At 44.2% G+C, this 24,207-nt stretch overlaps 1 protein-coding gene across 1 annotated transcript; it reads right to left on the reverse strand.

Annotated features, from left to right (window-relative positions):
• Positions 1-459: 459 nt before the first annotated feature.
• mypn (myopalladin) lies at positions 460-23,891 on the reverse strand. The gene is made up of 19 exons (XM_058064235.2): positions 23,504-23,891; positions 20,789-21,775; positions 16,683-16,858; positions 16,497-16,548; positions 15,906-16,422; positions 15,693-15,834; positions 14,343-14,459; positions 13,623-14,268; positions 11,223-12,215; positions 11,019-11,151; positions 10,132-10,212; positions 7,768-7,989; positions 7,534-7,683; positions 6,390-6,469; positions 5,088-5,214; positions 4,800-5,007; positions 4,558-4,723; positions 1,728-1,861; positions 460-1,637 (listed from the first exon to the last, which is right to left on the reverse strand). The coding sequence occupies exons 2-19, from the start codon at positions 21,772-21,774 to the stop codon at positions 1,459-1,461; spliced, it is 5,109 nt and encodes a 1,702-aa protein (XP_057920218.2). The 5' UTR covers position 21,775; positions 23,504-23,891; the 3' UTR covers positions 460-1,458.
• Positions 23,892-24,207: the final 316 nt, after the last annotated feature.

Genomic DNA, 24,207 nt, shown 5'->3' on the forward strand with positions numbered 1-24,207 from the left:
TGCTGGTGGACCATGCCGGTCTATGCTGGTGGACCATGCCGGTCTATGCTGGTGGACCATGCCGGTCTATGCTGGTGGACCATGCCGGTCTATGCTGTTGGACCAGCACCAGTAAGGTGTCAATAATGACACTGGTAGTGTTATTGTTATTATATGAAAGCAATTCCAGCCTGTTAAATACTCAGGAAAATACTGCCGTCTAGCGTTGTTGTAAAGAATTGCAGGTCACCAGCCGATGGAACCTCCCATCATCGTCTCACTACAAAGCTAAATCCAAATTATTTTGGATTATTTAAATTATATATGCAGTTTTTTCAGAGAAGTACCACAATAATTTATTTCCTTGGCAACTAATGGAGTAATTCCGTTACTTTTTTGGGAAAATCACTTTGGTGATATAGCATTTATAACTACAAAGCAAACGTCACTCACTTGAATAAATATAACTTTATTGTCAAGACAAAACTATTTTACAGTGTGCAACATTACATCAGGAGAATATATGTTTTAAATCTTTGAAAAACTCACAATTAGAGGCACTAGCTGTGACCTGTTGGCATCGTTTATGACGTGCTAAACAACCCAAATAATCATAGCACAAAATGGTTATTATTATTTCCTCATAGAACTAAGTAATAAATGTATTTTCTATAAGACCCTCTGGATTAAAAATGGCTGAATTTGCGATAAGAATAAGGAAAAAGGAGTTGAACCTTTTTGCTAATCTGACATTCAACCGCAGGTCTCAGGCGCAATACTCTGTCTTACCAGAAGGGGGCGCCAAACCGTCATAACAATGTAACAGAGCGCCAAGATGGGAGCATGTACTTTTGGGTTTCAGTCAGTTTTATAAAATAAATAAATAAATAAATGTGATGAAGAAGTACTGTAGTCGCAAATACTATTTTTAAGTTATTATTCTCTTCTTTTGAAAAAAGTAAATGCCTTACCAGCCATGAACATCACCAAAAATACCAACATTCCTCCCTCTCCCCCCCTCACTAAATACTTTATAGTATTCCATCTGTGAACAAACACAGTGAGATCATAAATGTGTGATCTAAAATGCTTTTAGTCATACACATGGAAGAACATGGTGGTGCAAAAAGTGACTAGTTTGGCATAAATAATGCGGCCACTTGACTAAATGACATATTTCAAAGTATGTTGTATGATCAATGTTAGAACTGTGCTAAATTAGGGGTATGTGTTATTAATTATGATGCTTCTAATAATAGAACTCAACGACACGTTCTCACCAACTGTAAAAAACCAACACCCAAACAAATGTGACTCATTCGAGTTAAGACTTTGCAAATCCATCATTTCCAAAAACTCGTGCTATGACTTTTGTAAACCGGAATGGTGACACCGTGCCGTTGGCACAATCATTTCACGATCTTTCCTCGAGTGTCTCACGCCGATGCCATCACTCAAAGGCTACGAGGAGCCATCCGCTCACAGCTCGTCGCTCTCCAGAGCGGCCTCAGAAGGCGAGCTGGAGAACAGGAAGGGGCTGGTCTCCGACGTGGGGAAGGCCGACTTGATGTCGAGCCCTTGGCCCGTCAGAGCGGCGTAGCGGCTGCCGGTGCGTGGAGTCTTCTTCATGGGCGTGGGCACGCTCTGATGCCACTGTGCTGAAGGTCATAGTACACGTTGACATGTATGTTCACGTATGTTCCGGTAAAGCTGCCGAGAGTTGATCTAGGAACTGACGGCGTTCGTACCGTAGATGTCCAGCCTGCAGGTGCAGGATGCAATTCCAGCCTCGTTTTTGGCCGACACGGTGTACCAGCCAGCATCCTCTTTGGTGGTTGGCTGGATGAGGAGGCACACGTATCCTGTGGCATCCTGCTGCATGCTGGAGCACACCAAGGCTTTTAAACGCGGCACATTTAAACGCGGCACATTTAAACGTGGCACATTTAAACGCGGCACATTTAAACGCAGCACATTTGAACGCGGCACATTTAAACGTAGCACATTTGAATGTGGCACATTTAAACATAGCACATTTAAACGTGGCACATTTAAACGTGGCACATTTAAACGCAGCACATTTAAATGTAGCACATTTAAACGTGGCACATTTAAACGCAGCACATTTAAACGCGGCACATTTAAACGTGGCACATTTAAACGTGGCACATTTAAACGTGGCACATTTAAACGTGGCACATTTAAACGTAGCACATTTAAACGTGGCACATTTAAACGCAGCACATTTAAATGTAGCACATTTAAACGTGGCACATTTAAACGCAGCACATTTAAACGCGGCACATTTAAACGTGGCACATTTAAACGTGGCACATTTAAACGTGGCACATTTAAACGTGGCACATTTAAACGTAGCACATTTAAACGTGGCACATTTAAACGTGGCACATTTAAACGTGGCACATTTAAACGCGGCACATTTAAACGTAGCACATTTGAATGTGGCACATTTAAACGCAGCACATTTAAATGTAGCACATTTAAACGTGGCACATTTAAACGCAGCACATTTAAACGCGGCACATTTAAACGCAGCACATTTAAACGTGGCACATTTGAATGTGGCACATTTAAACGTAGCACATTTAAACGTGGCACATTTAAACGTAGCACATTTGAACGTGGCACATTTAAACATAGCACATTTAAACGTAGCACATTTGAACGTGGCACATTTAAATGTAGCACATTTAAACGTGGCACATTTAAACGTAGCACATTTAAACGTAGCACATTTGAACGTGGCACATTTAAACATAGCACATTTGAATGTGGCACATTTAAACGTAGCACATTTAAACGTGGCACATTTAAACGTGGCACATTTAAACATAGCACATTTGAATGTGGCACATTTAAACGTAGCACATTTAAACGTGGCACATTTAAACGTAGCACATTTGAACGTGGCACATTTAAACATAGCACATTTAAACGTAGCACATTTAAACGTGGCACATTTAAATGTAGCACATTTAAACGTGGCACATTTAAATGTAGCACATTTAAACGTAGCACATTTAAACATAGCACATTTGAACGTAGCACATTTAAACGTGGCACATTTAAACGTGGCACATTTAAACGTGGCACATTTAAACGTGGCACATTTAAACGTGGCACATTTAAATGTGGCACATTTAAACATAGCACATTTAAACGTAGCACATTTAAACGTAGCACATTTAAACATAGCACATTTAAACGTAGCACATTTAAACGTAGCACATTTAAACGTGGCACATTTAAACGTGGCACATTTAAACGTAGCACATTTAAACGTGGCACATTTAAACGTGGCACATTTAAACGTAGCACATTTAAACGTAGCACATTTAAACGTGGCACATTTAAACGTGGCACATTTAAACGTGGCACATTTAAACGCAGCACATTTAAACGTGGCACATTTAAACGCGGCACATTTAAATGTAGCACATTTAAACGTGGCACATTTAAACGTGGCACATTTAAACGTGGCACATTTAAACGCGGCACATTTAAACGTGGCACATTTAAACGTAGCACATTTGAACGTGGCACATTTAAACGTAGCACATTTGAACGTGGCACATTTAAACATAGCACATTTAAACGTAGCACATTTGAACGTGGCACATTTAAATGTAGCACATTTAAACGTGGCACATTTAAACGTAGCACATTTAAACGTAGCACATTTGAACGTGGCACATTTAAACATAGCACATTTGAATGTGGCACATTTAAACGTAGCACATTTAAACGTGGCACATTTAAACGTGGCACATTTAAACATAGCACATTTGAATGTGGCACATTTAAACATAGCACATTTAAACGTGGCACATTTAAACGTGGCACATTTAAACGTGGCACATTTAAACGTGGCACATTTAAACGTGGCACATTTAAACGTGGCACATTTAAATGTGGCACATTTAAACATAGCACATTTAAACGTAGCACATTTAAACGTAGCACATTTAAACGTAGCACATTTAAACGTAGCACATTTAAACGTAGCACATTTAAACGTGGCACATTTAAACGTGGCACATTTAAACGTAGCACATTTAAACGTGGCACATTTAAACGTGGCACATTTAAACGTAGCACATTTAAACGTAGCACATTTAAACGTGGCACATTTAAACGTGGCACATTTAAACGTAGCACAGCCATTTGTAAATAGAATAATAATGCATTGGTATAAACTCTACACTATGGCCTGGTTTACTAATCAATGAATAAATCAGCACTGTAGGCCACAAAGCAAGGAGACCCGAGTTCGATTCCACCCTTGGCCATTTCTGTGTGGTGTTTGCATGTCCTCCCACATTCCAAAAACATGCTAGCTTGATTAGCCACTCCAAGTTGTCCATAGGTATGAATGTGAGTGTGAATGGTTGTTTGTCTATATGTGGCCTGGGATTGGCTGGCCACCAGTCCAGCTGGGATAGGCTCCAGCACCCGTGAGCCTCATGAGGATAAGTGGTATAAAATGAATGAATGTTTTGTGTAGAATATTATGAAACATATGCTAGTTTGGTTTTGTGCTTTGGTTATCTCACTGACCTCATTCTGCTCTTTGTTCTGGGAATGCTGTCATTGTCCTTTTTCCAGAATATGACCGGGTGGGGCATGCCCATCACCCGACACTCCAGCCTGACAGGGGTCCCCTCAGGAATCCCCATGTTCTGCAGCTTCTCCACAAACTGAGGAGGATGTTTCATCTCTTTCTCTGAAGCCAAAATGAGCAACATTACAGAACCTCCGACCCCAACATCTCTGGTGGACATTCTACTTGACCTTCTCACCCACAACTTGGAGCTCCAGACTGAAGGAGCTCTGCCCTGCCTTGTTGCTTGCGATGCAGGTGTAGGTACCAGCGTCGTTCTGTGTCAGAGGGTCAATGACCAAGGAGTGGATGCCGGTTTCCCGCACCAGCATCTTGTGGTAGAGGTCCGGGTAGATGGGTCTACCGTTCACCAACCACATGAGCTCAGGGCTGGGCAGGCCGCTCACCTGGAAGACAAACCATCTTTTTTTGGGGGGGGGGTGGTTTTGCTAAAGTGGGACATTGATGCTGAGAACCGGACCCCTACCTTACAGTCTAGTCTGCAGACCCGCCCCTCGTGGGCCAACATGTCTCCTGGAGCCTGGAGGAAATGAGGCCGGAAAAAACGCTCCTGGGTTTGCTCCCCTTCAACTTCCTGGATGCGAGCTCGTACCCTGAAAACGGGATAGATAGTTGGGATGACATTTTTCCTTTTTTCCTTTAGCCTTCATTGAACAGGCAACCGTATTTGGGAAATAAAATGGGGGCTCCACATTATAACCAAGACGGTGAAAAAAGGATTTTTGTACGTTTTCCATATTTAAACGTTCCAGATCACCAAACGAGTCAATTGGTCAATGACGACCCAACTGAACACGAAATGCAGTTTTTAAATGAAACTTTTTATGAAGGGAGGAAACAAATATCCAAACCCCCCCCCCCCATTAAAACATAAGTGAGATGAACTGAGATCTTTCAGTCTGGAAAAGGTTATAAAGCTCTGTCTAAAGCTTCGGGACTCCGGCAAACCACAGCGAGAGCCATTTTTCCACAACCTTCCCAGGAGTGGCTGGCCAACCAAAATGACCCCAAGAGTGCAGCGACGACTCATCCAAGGGGTCACAAAAGACCCCACAACAACATCCACAAACTGCAGGCCTCAGGTAAGATCGGTTTCATGAGTCCACCAGAAGAAAGACTCTTGGCAAACACAAAAAGAGCATTAAGGCTCATCTCTTCAGGATCACCAAGACCTTTGGGAAAATACCGGACAAAAGTCCAACATCTTGGAAGGTGTGTGTCCCATTCCATCTGGCGTAAAAGTAACTCCACATTGAAGAAAAGGAACATGCCAGCAACAGTAAAACATGGTGGTGGTAGTGTGATGGTCTGGAGATGTTTTTCTGCTATGATAAATAAAACCATGAATTCTGCTGAAGAAGAATGTGGGACCATTCGTCCATGATCTCAAGTGGGTTGAGCAGCAGGACATTGATCCAAAACACACCAGCAAGTCCACCAAAAACCAAACAAAGACTATGGAGTGGTCTAGTCCAAGTCCTGACCTGAATCCTACTGAGATGCTGGCATGACCTTCAAAAGGCCTCATGACAACAATTCTGCAAAGACGAGGACCAAACTTCCTCCACGGCGCTGGAAGAGACTCATTGCAAGTTACCACAAACGCTTGATTGCAGTTGTTGCCACTAAGGTCAGCCCAAGCGGTTATTAGGTTAGTTTAAGCTTTTCCAGTCCAGCAAATTAGTGGCACGAGTTCCTCGGCTTAGGTTTGACACCAGGTGCTCCTCCAGATGCAAACCTGTTGAACATCACGCTCGTTCCTCCTCACCTCTGAGAGCTAATCGGGGTCAGGCGACTTCGGGGTGGTCCTGTTTGGATGATCAAATGACCCGAACAGCTGATCCGCCCCTTGAGATGGTTGCAAAGGTAAATGAGAGTCAGTAGAGAAGGATGTAGCGATGTAGCGATGCAGCGATGTAGCGATGTAGCGATGTAGCGATGTAGCGATGTAGCGATGCAGCGATGTAGCGATGTAGCAATGTAGCGATGTAGCGATGCAGCGATGTAGCGATGTAGCAATGTAGCGATGTAGCAATGTAGCGATGCAGCGATGTAGCAATGTAGCGATGCAGCAATGTAGCAATGTAGCGATGCAGCGATGTAGCAATGTAGCGATGTAGCAATGTAGCGATGCAGCAATGTAGCGATGTAGCAATGTAGCGATGTAGCAATGTAGCGATGTAGCAATGTAGCGATGCAGCAATGTAGCGATGTAGCAATGTAGCGATGCAGCGATGTAGCAATGTAGCGATGCAGCAATGTAGCGATGTAGCGATGTAGCGATGCAGCAATGTAGCGATGCAGCAATGTAGCGATGCAGCAATGTAGCGATGCAGCAATGTAGCGATGCAGCAATGTAGCGATGCAGCAATGTAGCGATGCAGCAATGTAGCGATGTAGCAATGTAGCGATGCAGCAATGTAGCGATGCAGCAATGTAGCGATGCAGCAATGTAGCGATGTAGCGATGTAGCGATGCAGCAATGTAGCGATGCAGCAATGTAGCGATGCAGCAATGTAGCGATGCAGCAATGTAGCGATGTAGCAATGTAGCGATGCAGCAATGTAGCGATGTAGCGATGTAGCGATGTAGCGATGCAGCAATGTAGCGATGTAGCAATGTAGCGATGCAGCAATGTAGCGATGCAGCAATGTAGCGATGCAGCAATGTAGCGATGTAGCAATGTAGCGATGTAGCAATGTAGCGATGTAGCAATGTAGCGATGTAGCAATGTAGCGATGTAGCAATGTAGCGATGCAGCAATGTAGCAATGTAGCGATGTAGCAATGTAGCGATGCAGCAATGTAGCGATGTAGCAATGTAGCGATGTAGCAATGTAGCGATGCAGCAATGTAGCGATGTAGCAATGCAGCGATGTAGCGATGTAGCGATGGCACCGTGCCAGATGCTACCTGTGGATTGGCTGCCATGATGGTGTAGTTCCCATCATCGTCAGCTGTTGTGGACTGGATGTGTAGAGCACATGTTCCATCACCTTCTCTTATCTTCTTGTAATGGACGTTCTTCCTCAAGATCTGCTTGCCGTCCTTGAACCAGTACACCTGATGGCATATATAAAGAATGAATATATGGTATAAATATCATATACGGTATCGTATATGTACGTATCCATCTGCACCCAGCACCTTCGGAATGGGGATGCCAACAACTTTACAGGAGAAAGTCACAGGCACGCCCGCCATGGCTCTGAAGTTCTTCAGCTTCTTGTCAAAGATGGGTGCGATGCATTTCCCCGAGGGGACGTCGTCGTGTTGCACCTCATCGTCCGACTCCTCCACGGGCGTTCGCTCTAAGCGGAACTCAATCTCGCTCATCAGTCGCTGCTCAAAATTGGAAACTTTGTACTCCTGGGAAAAAGGAGAAACAGAACATGAGGAGCATCCAAAACATTTTCATGGAAAACTAATAAAACTAATCCAATGTACGTATGCTAAAGCTAAATCTTAGCTTTGTTGGAGATTGAATACATGTATTAATAATATACAGTAATCCCCCATTTATCCTGGTTCATTGGATCCAAATAATACAGTTTAACATTATTAGAGTCCTTTGGGCATAAAATAGCACCCCTATAATCACCTTTAAACTGGTATTACCCAATATAGTAGACATGGTAACAGTAACTCATCCATTTAAGACATAATAAGACTCATGCTCGTGTGTGTTGCCATAATTGTGTTGTGTTGTGTTCTAGTGGCTAATGTACAATATGCTTGGAAAGGTTGATTGAAGCAAACATATGTAACATTTGCTTAACATTATGCATTTTTGGACTAATAATAAACCATATTCAACCATGAAACAGCAATTTATTAATTGATATATTTTTGAAAAAGCTAATGTGAAGGGCGAACTGGCAAGGGATTATTGTATGTCATTAATTATTCATTCATGAAAATGTTCAATATGAAAAACCAACAAGCTGTAGGAAATCATGTTCATGTCATATCGTGCATATCAGGCATCATAAACCTACATGCGTTGACGTTACTGCAGCAGTGGTATTAAGTCATATAGTGACTTAATATTGGTATTTAAGTCATATAGTGACTTAATATTGGTATTTAAGTCATGTAGTGACTTAATATTGGTATTAAGTCATATAGTGACTTAATATTGGTATTTAAGTCATATAGTGACTTAATATTGGTATTGAAGTCATACAGTGACTTAATATTGGCATTAAGTCATACAGTGACTTAATATTGGTATTGAAGTCATACAGTGACTTAATATTGGTATTAAGTCATACAGTGACTTAATATTGGTATTAAGTCATACAGTGACTTAATATTGGTATTTAAGTCATGTAGTGACTTAATATTGGCATTAAGTCATACAGTGACTTAATATTGGTATTAAGTCATACAGTGACTTAATATTGGTATTTAAGTCATACAGTGACTTAATATTGGCATTAAGTCATATAGTGACTTAATATTGGTATTTAAGTCATGTAGTGACTTAATATTGGTATTGAAGTCATATAGTGACTTAATATTGGCATCGAAGTCATATTGTGACTTAATATTGGTATTTAAGTCATATAGTGACTTAATATTGGTATTGAAGTCATATAGTGACTTAATATTGGTATTAAAATCATATAGTGACTTAATATTGGTATTAAGTCATACAGTGACTTAATATTGGTATTTAAGTCATACAGTGACTTAATATTGGTATTAAGTCATACAGTGACTTAATATTGGTATTGAAGTTATACAGTGACTTAATATTGGTATTAAGTCATATAGTGACTTAATATTGGTATTAAGTCATACAGTGACTTAATATTGGTATTTAAGTCATACAGTGACTTAATATTGGCATTAAGTCATACAGTGACTTAATATTGGTATTAAGTCATATAGTGACTTAATATTGGTATTAAGTCATATAGTGACTTAATATTGGCATTAAGTCATATAGTGACTTAATATTGGCATTAAGTCATATAGTGACTTAATATTGGTATTAAGTCATATATTGACTTAATAGCCCTTCAGAGGAAGCTGCTGGAAAGCCAAAAAGGTGTGAGGGTAAAACAGGAACCAGAAGTCAAGTCATTTTGTACATTGTGTTGATTCCTCCATTTGAATAAAGTTTTATTCAGCCAGGAAAAGCGGTAGAAGATGATGAATGTTGATGAATGAAAAGGTTATCCGATGTAGCGTTTGGGGTGTGTGCCATAGAAACAATGCATGGAACGTAAAGGGAAAGTCATAACAGTCATAACATTTCATGAGCAGAATGCAGTAGGATTCTAACATACGTGTTTCCTCGTGCACGTTACATATTAGTTAACAGATGCGTGAATTCCCGATGCCATTGACAGTAACAGGATACATATACAGTATCAGTCAAAACACGGGAGGACACAGCATCCCGTGGCTTGACCACCACTGTATATATATATATGACTATATGACTGTCATATCATAATCTTATCATAATGTTAGCAGCTAGCAATGAGATGATCCTGGTACCTCATCATAGTTAATGACAGTAGCTGGAATGTTTGGTCCGACATGGAGTCTGCTGGCTGTTTTCCCCTCATGACTGGGCTTCTATGAGAAGATAGGATGACGGATGAGGAGCCCACAAAGACACACAAACCCACTGATGGAGAAGCGGAGAGATCAGCTGATGATTGTTATTCACATGCATCCTTGGTATCATACATGGACCCATGATGACTGGTCACCACGCCCAAATGTAGAAGTCATCTTACAGGCAATCTTATGTCGTCTTTTGTGGTTCTGGTCAAGTAATGCAAGACAAAATCCATATTTTGTACCATAATCGTCATACAGTAGATCCCGGCCTTCTACGTGGGATTAGCATCCAAGGCTGAATAGTGATGGAGATGATTTGCGATGTTTGCTGCTATTCTTCTCGCTATGTTTGTTGGTGTTCTTCTCGCTATGTTTGTTGGTGTTCTTCTCGCTATGTTTGTTGGTGTTCTTCTCGCTATGTTTGTTGGTGTTCTTCTCGCTATGTTTGTTGGTGTTCTTCTCGCTATGTTTCCTGACAACCCTAAAGCGCAGACATGGCCCATGGGTAGGAAATCTGGGTGAGATTAGACCGGTATCAGAACCAGATACTGATACCGATACTGGATGGTATCTGCCCCATCACCAACTTTTTACAAACTTTTTTGGACCAAAACGATGCAAGGATCTACTGTATATTCATTCATCAAAGCAAGTCCACCTCCAAAGCCATCATTGTCAACTTTGTAGTATTAGCAGTAGTATTTATAGTACTTATACTACCACATTGGGATGCAATATCTAACCTAAGCTGTGATAGAACGTGTTAGTGATGTAAGACGTCCAACCATCCATTCAGAGAAGAAGAAGATCTTTGGTACCTGTTGGTGGGCAAAAACGGGAAGGTCCTCCTTAAATTGCATTTTCCTCTCAACGTCATGAAGAAGGGCTTCCTTGCTCTCCCGAATGTTCTCAGTAGACGCTAGACGCGTCTTTGCTAGCTTCTTGTTTAACCTTAAAGACAAGAGAAACGTTTCAGAAGATGTGATGGCCTCACCAACGAGTGCAGTCATGATCTCATGTACCCCAAAGGAGCTCCTCTGGGGAGGCCCATGGAGTTGGTAGGCTGGTAGGAGGTCAGGGAAGGCAGGATGGAGCTGAGGAAGGCCACTGGGTTTTGGATGGGGCTGGGGGTGGAGGTGCTGGAGGTGGGGGAGGCGGCCTGGGGGGGTGATTGGGCTCTGAACGCGAACACGCTGTTCAAGCCCGGCGTTGGCGAGGACACCAGCGATGGCGGACTGGTGGGCGACCGGAGCACTCGGGTGGGGAATGTCCTGGGCGGGGGCGAGAAAGGCGGGAGCGTCGGCGAGCTGGCGGCTGAGGAGTTGAGCTCGGCCGCCAGCTCGTGGAGAAGCGGGACCGGGGATTCTGTGGGGGAGGGGCTCCTCACGGGTGAGAAGGTCTGAGCGCTGATGAACTCTTTGGGCCGAGCGTAGTTGAAGGTCTGCGAGGAAGCCGTCAGGTTCATGAGCGAAGCGTGGGTGCTCCTCAGGATGGCGGCGGGAGACGGGACGTGCTGCGAGGCCGCCGTTGAATCCGTTGAGCTCGGACTAAAGTTAGTCGTGGGCTGGGAGAAGAACTGCGGCGTCGGTGGACTTTTGGCGAGAACGGCTGCTGATAGGTTGAGATGGGAGGCGTGGATGCTGTTCATCTGAGTCAAAGGCGCTACAAGAAGGGGCGGAGCCGTGGCGAGGCGTGGCATAGGTGGAGGAGATGTCACCAGGGAGGAGGTCTTAACTTGAGGAGCGGATGAAGGTGTCGTGGCGTTGATGGCAGGAGTAGAAGTTAGTGAGGGTGTCGGTGGAGGTGCGGATGTGGGCGTCAACTGCGAGGTGCTGCTGACATACGGCGCCTGGGAATCACGCTTTTCTCTGAAGGACCACAGCGGACCTTCACGAGAGCTTGGGGTCGCTGGCTTAGCCTGGAATGAAGACTGGTTTTGGGTCGGGGGCTCGCCGTCCTGCTGCTGCTGCTCCATGAGGACCTGGTTGTGGAGGAGCTGGAGCTGAGCCGGGTCCCTGTCAATCAAACAAAGGTAGCATTAGAGGTGATCTGAGAAGATGCTATACATGGTCAGCAGGGCTTCACTTGAGTTACGGCCGCTCAGTCCTGGAAAGCCCAAAAGGCGGAAGCCAAAATCAGCCTGAGGATCCATCTGCCCTTTTATGGACCACCATAGTCCCATCGTTCATAGACCAATAAGTTGGCCACAAAAACAACACCGGATAGGAATCTCCTAGGATCTTTATCCGTGGATTCCATTCAGCAATACCGAGGAACCTGTCAAAGTCTTATTTTACTCTATGGACCGGACTGGACTGGACCGGAATGGACTGGAATGGACTGGAATGGCCTTCATTGTCGTGCTACAAGATGTTCAAGAAGATTGGAGAGCTTCTCCTTTCAGTGAAGTAGTTAAGTTAAAAAGTAAAAGTAAAAAAGACAGTTTAACCCTTAGATGCCCGAGTGACTGGACCCTACACTCTTCCATCAGTGGCTCAAACATCACCCATATTTTATGCCAATGTTGCCATTTTGGTGAGGAATAATCACTTGTATGATATTTAGTATTATATTTCGGAGTTGATAAGTTGATAAGAATCAAAGGTTCCTATTGGATTCCATAGAAAATACATGCAGGTCATGTTTGACCCACTTATGGAAGGTTGGGGTAGTAACACAAAAACTAACATTTCTTAAAATGTATAAAAGGTAAGTTAAAAATGTGAATGGCATGATATCAAAAACATGTTTTTTGAGGAATACCTGGAATAAATTTTCATTACAAAGATATTTCAAGAAAATAAAGTGACCGAGTCATTTTTGACCCACTTATGCATCTAAGAGTTAACGAGATATATCCAAGATATACACATAATATTGCAATATTGCAGACACCAGAATATACAGATACCCATATTAGTGCAAATGATGAATATTGGATGAAATCATCATAACATCATAACATCCAGCTATTAAATCCAGTTATGCTAGAAGCAGAAATAAAATCTTTGGTGTGAACTTACAAATAAAAAACGCCATCCTTTGTTTTGGAGAGCCTGAAAGTCCACATTGGAATTCACTTGACGCTTTTGGGAAAAGATCTGATGGTCACACGGAAGGAGGAGCGTTTATATTTGGAGTGGAAGAAGATGGGAGGATCAAATGTGAAGCGAAGATGGGATTTGGAGGACGACAAAATGGTTTCTCCCAAACATATCAGCTCCAAGACCAGAATTAGAAAGTCTCCTTTTGTTCCCTGAAGTTACCAAATGATAGCAAATATTCCGCTAACACATAAAGCATACAAACTACTCAACGTTGGGAATGTTTCAGGCGGAATTTCAGGATGAATATGAAATCCAGGCTAATCTTCCATGAACTGAGTTAGACCGACCAAACAATCCTGAATCTGCTGTACTTACAGTTTGGGTTTTGCCAGCACGGGCGGCGGTCCTTTGTTGGCCAAGTCGTCCCAATCTTCATCAGACGGGGTGGACATGTGACTTTGCTCACCATCCTCATCCTCAGGCAGCTTGAAATGCACACGGAGACCAACTCTGGAACCGGAGCGGGAGTCTTTGTGGTTCGTCAAGACCCCCGACTTCAGGCAGGAGTTTGTAGGCGGATCAGGGAGGGGCAACGAAACCCCTGCCCCGTTGTCCTCCAGATGGGGGCTTGGTCCGAACCCCTCCTGTGAAGTGAAGGCTTTAGGGTGTGGGCTCTCTGGAGGGTCCTGGTCTAGGTTAGGGACGCCGACACTGCCAACGTTGAGGCCGGGGTCCAAGCCGGGCAGGCCGGTCCGTAAGGGGTCTGGACGAAGCATGCTAGAACTGTTGGGGTGCAGACGAAGCGTGCTGGTGCTCAACGGGTCCAGACGTAGGCTGCTATGGACTAACGGATCCAGGCGGACGGTGCTGGAGTGGGGCTTGGTAGTACTGGTCCCACTAAAGTCCGTGTGGGTTCTTACGGGACCAGAGGTGGGATCTGATAAGGAGGCTTCTTGGACTGGACTGGGCTCCACAGTTAAGGTGCAAAAAGGCCGAGATGCGTGGTTGCTAGCACCATTGCCTGGAAGAATGACATAAGGTATACATTCTAGTATTCATATGATATTGATATTCAAACATAAAGAGAAATATTACCTTTGATCCTTAGCGTCGCAGTACTGGATGTTATTCCGTAGGAGTTGCTTGCCGTGCAAGTAAACATTCCTGAATCCTCGGGAAAAACCTCAGCGATGACCAACGTGCATATTTCCTCTGGAGAAACAAAAGCAATATTAATAATATTAAAACAATATCCAGTTATCCAAACCTTCTCGTCCGTTTGGACCTGCTGAGAGTTTTAGCTGAGGCGAGACAAGACTTGGGTAGAAAAAGTACACAGAAAAGTTTCTTTGTGAGAGTCCGAGTCTACGTGAAGCTAAATGGCGTCTGGACACAGCATGAGAGATGAGAGACCACCTTATAAGGTCCACAGGAAAGCAGCCCTGGTTTGTGTACAGAAGACGAGCAGAAGCCTTGAACCTACGGCTAAACACTTCCCAGCCGTGTTTATGCACGCACGCACACACACACACACACACACACACACACACACACACACACAACATGGATGTCGTCCAACAACATCTACCTGCTTCAGCTGGAGATCTGGGCTCTGGGACGGAAAAAGCATCAGCGTTATCACAGCTGACATTTTTCTGTATTTTTAGTGTCCTGAATGTGAAGGTCATTAGGACATAAACTTCATCGTTTTGAGGAATTTCAATACATTAATTGGAGTTATTTTAGCTATGCAGTATGTTACAGTGTGTCTCCCAGTAACAGTAACTTTCCAGTAACATGACTGCCACCTAGTGACCAGTGAAGGGTACTGCACATCATCCCAATGAAAGACAGACAGTGTTTAAGCTATTCTTCAAGTATTAGCGATATTAGCGATATTGGCGATATTGGCGATATTAGCGCTATTGGCGATATTGGCGATATTGGCGATATTAGCAATATTAGCAATATTAGCGATATTAGCGATATTAGCGATATTGGCGATATTGGCGATATTGGCGATATTGGCGATATTGGCGATATTGGCGATATTGGCGATATTGGCGATATTGGCGATATTAGCGATATTAGCGATATTAGCGATATTAGCGTATTAGCGTATTAGCGATATTGGCGATATTGGCGATATTGGCGATATTAGCGTATTAGCGATATTGGCGATATTGGTGATATTGGCGATATTAGCGATATTAGCGTATTAGCGATATTAGCGATATTAGCAATATTAGCGATATTAGCGATATTAGCGGTGTTAGCGGTATTAGCGGAATTAGCAATATTAGCGGAATTAGCAATATTAGCGATATTAGCGATATTGGCGATATTGGCGATATTAGCGATATTATCGATATTAGCAATATTAGCGATATTAGCGATATTAGCAATATTAGCGTATTAGCGTTCCACCGTGTCGGCCATGCTTACTTTTCTGCAGGATCCTAAAGTCCGGAGAGTCCTCAATGAGTCCCGCGTCTTTGTACCACTCCACTCGAGGGGATGGCACCCCCTTCACACGGCACTCCAGGACCACCAGCTGCCCTTCTGACGCCACCAGGTCCTGCAGGCGCTGGGGGGGCGAGGACAAAACATGTTGCTGACAACAGAGCCCACCACAGTCCTTTTCCAGGCCGGACCCACCTTTGTGAAAACAGGAGCAGCCATGACGGGTCGCCCGTTCAGGTCTTGCAGGTCGGACGTTTGACTCTGGAAGGACAACAAAAGTTGGGAGGAGAAAAATATCGAATGAATGGGTCCCACCTCAGGTTGGGATGTTAGGGCGGCGTGGGGGGGCAGCACCGATGAGAGCACAGGACTGAAAGTCTGTGTTGTGGACCCGAGAGACGTAGCCCCTGATGGCAGCTGACCCTCGCTGAGATCCTCTGGTGCTGACGTAGCAGACACCTGCCCGGGTGATGTTGTTGGTTCTGTCTCCTCTGGACGAGCTGTGGACGCTGCGAGTGCTTCAGGGTGTTCCGGGCTCAGGAGCGAGGTGGTTGTAGTCTGGATTGGGACAGGGACTGGGCCTGGGACTGATAAAGTGCTGAGTTCCTTCAGCGGCTCCTCGGTTGCTATGGTTTGATCTGCTAAAGACTCTGGAACGTCTGTGGAACTCTGGCTTGATGACGGCGTGGACTTGGGTTGTTTCCTCTGCAGGCTTTTCACATCACATAGTTGCTGTTAGCGATGGTCAACCTTTGAGATGCTAATAGCGGCGGGAGGAGAACTTACTGGCCTACGTTCTCAAAGTGATGTTCCCCCTCAGAGTCTGAAGAAGATGCACCTGCAGAACCAGGGGTGCATTTCAGTCTTTTACACGATCACTACAGTATAGTACAGTACAGTATAGTACAGTACAGTATAGTACAGTATAGTACAGTATAGTATGGTACAGTACTATATAGTCCCCGGAGGCACCTTCAACGTAGATCTCAGCCGACGTTGAGTCGGTCCCGTAGAAGTTGGATGCAAAGCAGGAGTAACGTCCCGTGTCTTCCTCAAAAGCCTCGGTGATTATGAGCGAGTGGAGCTGACCATCGGTGATGATCTGGATGTCAGGGCTGTTCTCCAACTCCTTGCCCTCACAGAACCATCTGCAACTCAGCAAAGTCACGACATCCGAAACATCAGAACCATCAAACGAGACACCACAGAGAAAGCGTAGTTTGGAGGTATTTATTTAAATGGTTTCTTGTTATCTGGGATAGGCTCCAGCACGCCCTGCACCCTCGTGAGGATAAGCGGTAGAAAATAAATGAATGAATGTTGTTATGGTAATATTTGTTTACATTTTTCCCCCAGAAAATCCAATATCTCCTAAAATGTTAATAAATGTGAGACTACAGGTAAACACATACAGCATACATGTACCAGCCACAGTTTTTACATGCAGGTTTAGTGGTCCTTGAATGCACCATTGTGTGCTGTGATTGACCATCTGGTCATCAACCATCTAACTGATCATTCATCAGTGATGAGTACATATGTATTTTATCATTTCCATGTTCAATAATTGTGTGAGGCATACTATGTCTTTAGGGATTGTGTTACCGGTAAACTATGGCAATCGAAGAGAGAAAAGGGGACCTTCTGGACCTGAATCTAATCTCATAATTACAACTTTTATGACAAAAGTTGATCCAAAGTTGGAGGAGAACATATTCAACCAGGAAATAGCATGATTTATTACATATTTGTATATTCTTGAAAAACTGCAATATAGTGCTATTGCATCACTTTAAAGTCACGGTGAGGCAGTTCCTGTGGCAGCTCACTTTTTGGTGGGAGGTATTCAATCACAGTACAGTACAGTACAGTACAGTACAGTAAAAGCCAACAATCATCCAAGCGTCCATTCGTGGTGTTTCCTAGCGCTGCGCCGTAAGGAACTGTGTCACTAAAGACTCTATTTAGAAAAATTCCCAGCCAGGCGGCGTTCCTGAGAGCATTTTTGGCCGAGTCAGGCGTCCATTTCAACGAGCCAACTTTTCCCTCCGTGCTTGTAAAGGACACCAGTTTCGACATCGGCTAGCATACTGTCAACTTGGAACAGCCGACACTAAGTTGTATACTTTGGACGCATTCATCAACATGGGATGAAATATCCATGGAATGATCATAGGATCCAGCATCAGTTCTTGTCATAGCTTCAACCTTCATACGCAGCTCAGGAGGAGTCATTCCCAGTCACATGTTCTACAACTGGTACTGCGTTATGCAGTATTTGTCTTATACTTTCCCACCAATAGCTTTTATTGTGAAAAGCTCAGAGAGAGGAGAGACCAATATGATATACTTCCTGTCAACATTTACAGTGGAAAATACAGGGAATTATGCAGGACATCTCCATGAGCACACATGAAGCCATATTTTAATAACTGTTATTATTTATTTGCAGAAAAAGTTTTACTTCATTTGCTTTCTACGGTTTAATTGAATTCTTATATTTAGTATTTTTTAAATGAATATTATTACTATAATATTCTTATAATGATCCAATAATTAATATATTATATTAAACAATACATCTTAAATATAACACATTAAACGTACTTTCCTGTGTACTCCCAACAGCTCATAACAAGATTGTAGAAAAAGAGTGATATTACCATCAAAGACTGTTAGTTAGAGTAGTACAGTGTACATAAAATATATCATATTAGAACCCCAGAATGTGTCAGTCCCATGAAAGAAGTAGTATCGAGTAGAGAAGCGTTTTTAGTGTAAAAAGTACAAAGTTAAAGTGACTTCCAACACCCCAGGCAGCAACATGAGCAGCGGCCTCCAAGATCATCTATTTAGAGCGGATGAGTCCTTGGTGCTTTCTAAACATCCAGCCCATAAACAAAGTGGAATGAGGTGAATGAGGTGAATGAGGTGTGACAGCTCATGTCCGTAAATCCCAGCCGGGGCCGTCACCAGGATGGCCTGATTCAAATATTCCTACACAATAAATGCATTGGTGATTTGCCAGTGAAGGTACCCTGGAATTCTTTCCCGCCCCCCCCCCCCCGGAATAGACTGACAGTGGGATGTTGAGCTCCAAGAGAGCCATTTGTCATGAGTAAGGGTCTAAATTAACAGCATGACTGGTAAAGAGGATAGTCGGGGCCTTCTCCATTGGCCCATGCACCTGTCATGGCTATTTTCCTTCCGACGCTCCGCACCAGAGAGGAGATTCCCTTGGAGCCTGACAGCTCCGACTATTCGCACAACGCTAATCTCAACTCTGAAGTCTTTACGTATCCTACCCAACCCAGCACTTCAAAGCTCAGACTAAATCATCAGAAGGAACAAGAAGCTGAAACCATGGAAGAAAGTTGGTGGTGACCCCACCAGGACCAAAACTAAGCTTGGACAATTCTTACATGTGAACGTACGTTGAAGATAAACGTCCATAATAATAATAATGATAAAGTTTCCCACCCAAGAGCAGGCATGAAATCATCTTACCGAAGATCGGCGTGTCTTCAGACGAGCGCCAAGAGCTCAGTGGGTTCCATTATCAGACACGACCGCAGCTCCCAGTGCCAGTCCGCTCTAAAAATGGCAGCGTTTGCATTCCCCCCGCTAGTATATGTTAGCCCCCAACAATGCCCCGTGCCCCCCCCCCCGTCACACCTCTGCTTCATCCCTGTCCTGCCTGCCACACCGACCATTTACTACCTTTCATGTGTTGCACAGGCGACACTTTCTGGCCAAAAGTACTCTTGGACTTCATCGGGGGGGAAAAACACATTTATACTTTTATTCCTTATTCATAATAAGATAATATTTTAGTAGTTAGATCCTAGAAAACCTGTTTACAACCTCACTGGATACAGTACAATCACATTCTTAAAGCCCTCCAGATATGAAATAACACCCCTATAGTCACCCAATATAGTAATATATATATAATAGTAGTAATATATATAGTAATACATAATCACATTACTCATTTGTCTTGCTCTCAAAGTGTTCAGTTTGAGTTTTAGTAACAGTACTTCCTGTTAGGGATTATTTTAGCCTGTAATTAAAGCCGAGTTGTTACAGCTGGTGCTTGTGTGTCTCACTCAACATCACAGCAGTTCTTCTAAATTGTTTTCCCCCACGCCCCCACTCGGGGACAGAAATGTTTTTGCACCCCAGCGATTTCAAATGGTGAGAATACTAAGAAAGCGATCCTATCTATTTATTTATCTTTAATTTACGGACTAAACTCGAAACTGAAAGCAGATGAATTCCGACATGTTGGAAGGTCGGGACTAATATCCAAAGTCCCCCCTTCCTCTCACGGCCTCCTGACAGTTCACGGCGCCCTCCAGGGCCCCGCCTCTCTATTTGAGACGTACTGCATTACAGCAACATTACTGACACCTGGTGGCCAGTGTAGAAGGTAACATATCATCACAATGTCTTTGAATGCATCTTCTGAATGCCTTAATGCCTGGAACTGGATGTTTCAGTTGATTTGGAAATGGATGAAATGGGAATGAAATGTGCTGAAATAAATAAAATAAAATAAAATAAAATAAAATAAAATAAAATAAAATAAAATAAAATAAAATAAAATAAAATAAAATAAAATAAAATAAAATAAAATAAAATAAAATAAAATAAAATAAAATAAAATAAAATAAAATAAAATAAAATAAAATAAAATAAAATAAAATAAAATAAAATAATTTTTTTTAAAGCAACAGCATGATTTCTTCATATATTTTTGAATGAACCTTGCTATTCAAAACGTGAAGTGGTTAAGGTGTTACTGTATTTATAACTTATGACTGTTATTTTGTGGGAGGTTTTCATTTAAAAGGTATATGTTTTGGTACAAGATCTGGGGGGACGAAGCGAGGACTGTAATTTAGAGTTTTTTTAAAAAAACGGACTAATTGCCTGCATACAATATTTGATTGGAGTCACTTTCATGGTCACTAAATCTGCATTTTCCCTCCAAGGTTCAAAGACGTCACCTGATGTGTAAATAATTCCTTACGATAAATGAACGTAAAGCCAAGGTGGACATCGAGGCTGCTTACCTGACTTCAGGTATGGGATGTCCTCCAACGATGCAATCTAACTGGACTTTGCTGCCCTCAAGAACTTCTCTGCTTTTCAGTTTGTGGAGAAAGCGAGGAGGCTCACATGGAGGTTCCTCCGGACGGGATGGCGCCACCTCCACCTCCTTGCAGTCCAGTTCCCGTTGCTCAGTAATCCTCCCGTTCGGAGAGTCTGCATGCTGGACCTCCTGCTGACGGGGCCCCTCCTCCAAAGCCTCCTCGGGCGCGGCCTTGCGCTCCCTGCTGTCTGAGCCGACGTCGTGAACCGTTCCATCGTTCTGGCTCTTGTTCTGGTTCCGACTCCTGTGGGATTTGCACGCTCTGGGTCGGATCCGCTTGGAGGTGTTGGCCTTGAAGAGAGAAGAGAGTTCCTCGATGAAGTCCGCCGCCTTGTTGAGGAACTCCTTCTTGGACTGGGTCTCCATCCCATACGGGGCGTTCCTTGCTGACTTGTTGACATGGTTGAGGCCTTCACTGCTGTTCCTCGTCATGTTGGAGGCTTTCTGGGACTTCCTGTCCGCTACGAGGTTGCTTTGATTTGCCGCTGGCGCCTCGGCTAGCTGTGTGAAGGACACGGAGGAGGAGGGCATGGGAGGAGCAGGAGGGGGCTGGGCGAGGTGAACACAAGAGGAAGTGGGAGCCGAAGATGCCGATGGAGCGACAGTGGCTTTGACCTCCGCCCTCTCATCACGGGGCTCGTGTCCGATGGCCTGGCGGGCCAAGTTGACGCTCTTGTCCAGCTCTTCCTGGTTGAGGAAGGCCGACAGGTCCGGCAGTTGGCTCTCATGGAAGCCGGCCGAGTCCTCAGGCTTTCCTTTCAGGGAGCCCAAAATCTGCAGACGTGAAGATGAAGCGTCCGAGCGGCTCATCTCGCTGTGGCGCTGGTGGGCGCGCGCCTCGGCCAGGTAGTTTTCCCTTAGGAGCTGGGAGAGCGATGGCGGAGGCTCAGAGGCGTTCTCTTGCATCCTGTAGGATGGATCACAAGGTCGTCAAGTCAAGGTCATTTAGATAATGTCACTTCACAACGGACGTCAATCATCACACCGGTCGGGTCTTGACTGAGATAGACAGAAGAGCCACAGATGGTAGAGAGACAAAACAGGACTTTTTAGGGTGGGGGGGGGGGGGGGGGGGGGGGGGGGGGGGTTAGTGACCAGGGGAGCGGGACCAGATGAAAACCAGGACCAATCCCATGACAACAAAACAGCAGTAAAGATCCTGGAATAGATTGGTTTGATTCCTGCATCTAGTATAAACTAAGTACATTTATGGTCCTGGAAGGCATCTAAAGTGAAGCTAAACTGGTTCCAACACCAGTATAAACACATAGAAGTGCAGTGTGCACGTATTTTGGATACCAAGTTGGCAAAGCTTACTGATTCAGGAAATGTGCAGGACAGTGAAGTGGCGTACTTTCTATTAGCTAACTGGCTACTAGACAGGCTCATTCTGTGGACTTGCATGGTTGGCGGCATCGAACCCGGCATGTGCAGAGGTGACTGCATTGTTACACTTGGATGTCTACTTTGAAATAAATGGCCACATTTCAGACAACCTTGAGCGCTTCTTTTGAAAATGTCTGTAACGTTTTTTCCTTGGCTAATTTTGGCATTTTCACCAGTCACAAATCAACCAGGATGCATTCAAGATCTTTGGGGAAAATGCACATTTTCCCCACTCCAATGGGGAAAAAAATATTCCCGCATTGCAAAGGGAGCTGCACGTGGTTCCGGAGCTGCGGGTTGCCAACCCCTGGCCCATGTGGACCAACATATCACAAAAGAGGCAAAAATATTCACATATTTACATTTATAAATTTAAAAACAATAAATGAAATACCAAGCTAGTGGTGGATTAACCAGACAATCAATTAATGACTGATTAATTGTTCAAATACTACGACAGCACCCAGTAGGCGGAGACCATGCAAACGCCACAGAGATGCCCGATGGGGATTTAACATCCATTCATTCATTTTCTACCGCTTATCCTCACAAAGGGCGAGGGGGTGCTGGAGCCTATCCCAGCTGCCCCCCCCCCACATGTTGGAGCCTGTTAAATATTTGCTGCAATGAAGCTGAAGGTAAAAATAGCATTTTTTGCATCTTATTCCAGTATGGTCGTCATAGGGTGTCATGTTCGAGTGCACACGCAAATCAACTGGTCAACTTGCTTTTCCTCCTTTTCTTTTCTTTTCCTTCGTTTCCTCCTTGCCAGCAAGTTATTGAATCCAGACACGAGATATGCCCCACATATGCCGCTGACACTCAAATCAGGGCAATTAAGCGCAGTGCGATGCCCTTCCAGCAGACCTGAAGCTGCAGCTGTTGTGTACATGAATCCTGTGCAAACAGCCTCCAAGCCCACCAAGTCATATCTAAGAATAGCCGGGGGCTCGGTTTACATTAGGAAAAGCAACAAAAACGCTTCCTTCATCTTGTCCGACCTTCTTAGTAGGATTTTGGTATCAGTCATCAGTCATCAAGCAAAGCAAAGTGACAGACAGAGTGAGGGCAGAAGGCTTATTTTTTCACGGGAACGGGACCCTGGATAAAGACGGGCGGGGGCAGGGGTGCGGGGGGGCAGGGGGCTCCGGTAATTGAATTAAGAAGCTGCATGATCAGTCAGCTGAACGTCAGCGTGAGGCTGATGCCAAAAGACGGCATGCAGGACACGGGAATGTTATGTTTTTACCTGAGAGGAAGCCCAGCCGGCCTTTGGGAATGGCCTGGTGTGTCCTTAGGGCGCACCTGTGCTCCGAGGGGAGATTCCACTCCTCCAGTTGCTGCCGCTTGGGAAAACGTTGGTTTCCAGGCAGGTGCCCAGCCTTCCTGCGTCTCTCCAGTTAACCTTGGCGTTTACAGGGAAATATGGAGGCCAGTCGCTGGGCAACCTGTCACCAGTAAAAGTAGCAACATTTGTCAGCGCCGTGCTCGCAGTTTATTTTGGGGAGGCCTGGCCCATACGCTCGGGTGGCGTCCCTGCTCATTGGCCAGCGGGGGCGTGCTGTAAAGGGATTCCACCTCCACTGGTCGGCCGGAGCTCCGTCATAAACGCTCAGGTTCCTCCTCTCACGGCCGAACTGTCAACACAGGAGATTAGGAGGAATGAAATACAAAAGGCTTTCAAGCACGACTTTCACTAATTTTTTTTTACATGAAAATAAACATTTTTGTGAACTAATTTGGGACTGAACAGCACTTGCAACACGTAACCTCCTCACGTTGCATGGCGAGATGCCTTTTCGCTTGCAGGTTGGTGCGGAGCATGTATTTCTATGAGATGCAGGCCGAGCTTCCGCCATCTTGTGGCATGCTGTCTTCCATTGTAGAGTTGCATCATCACCTTTCTGCAAAATAACCGCTTAAACTAAATCGAATGAGTTAAGCATTTTTCAA

The sequence above is a fragment of the Doryrhamphus excisus genome, linkage group LG10 (assembly GCF_037039965.1).
Source record: "Doryrhamphus excisus strain RoL-2023G ecotype Guam linkage group LG10, RoL_Dexc_Guam_v1.1, whole genome shotgun sequence".
NCBI lineage: Eukaryota > Metazoa > Chordata > Actinopteri > Syngnathiformes > Syngnathidae > Doryrhamphus > Doryrhamphus excisus.

Excerpts from the sequence above, each read along its gene's own strand:
- mypn (XM_058064235.2), bottom strand. The coding sequence starts at position 21,774 with ATGCAAGAGAACGCCTCTGAGCCTCCGCCATCGCTCTCCCAGCTCCTA. Across the intron at positions 16,423-16,496 it reads CACTTTGAGAACGTAGGCCA|CCTGCAGAGGAAACAACCCA; the intron begins GTAAGTTCTCCT and ends TGATGTGAAAAG. Across the intron at positions 10,213-11,018 it reads CCGTTTTTGCCCACCAACAG|AAGCCCAGTCATGAGGGGAA; the intron begins GTACCAAAGATC and ends ATCTTCTCATAG.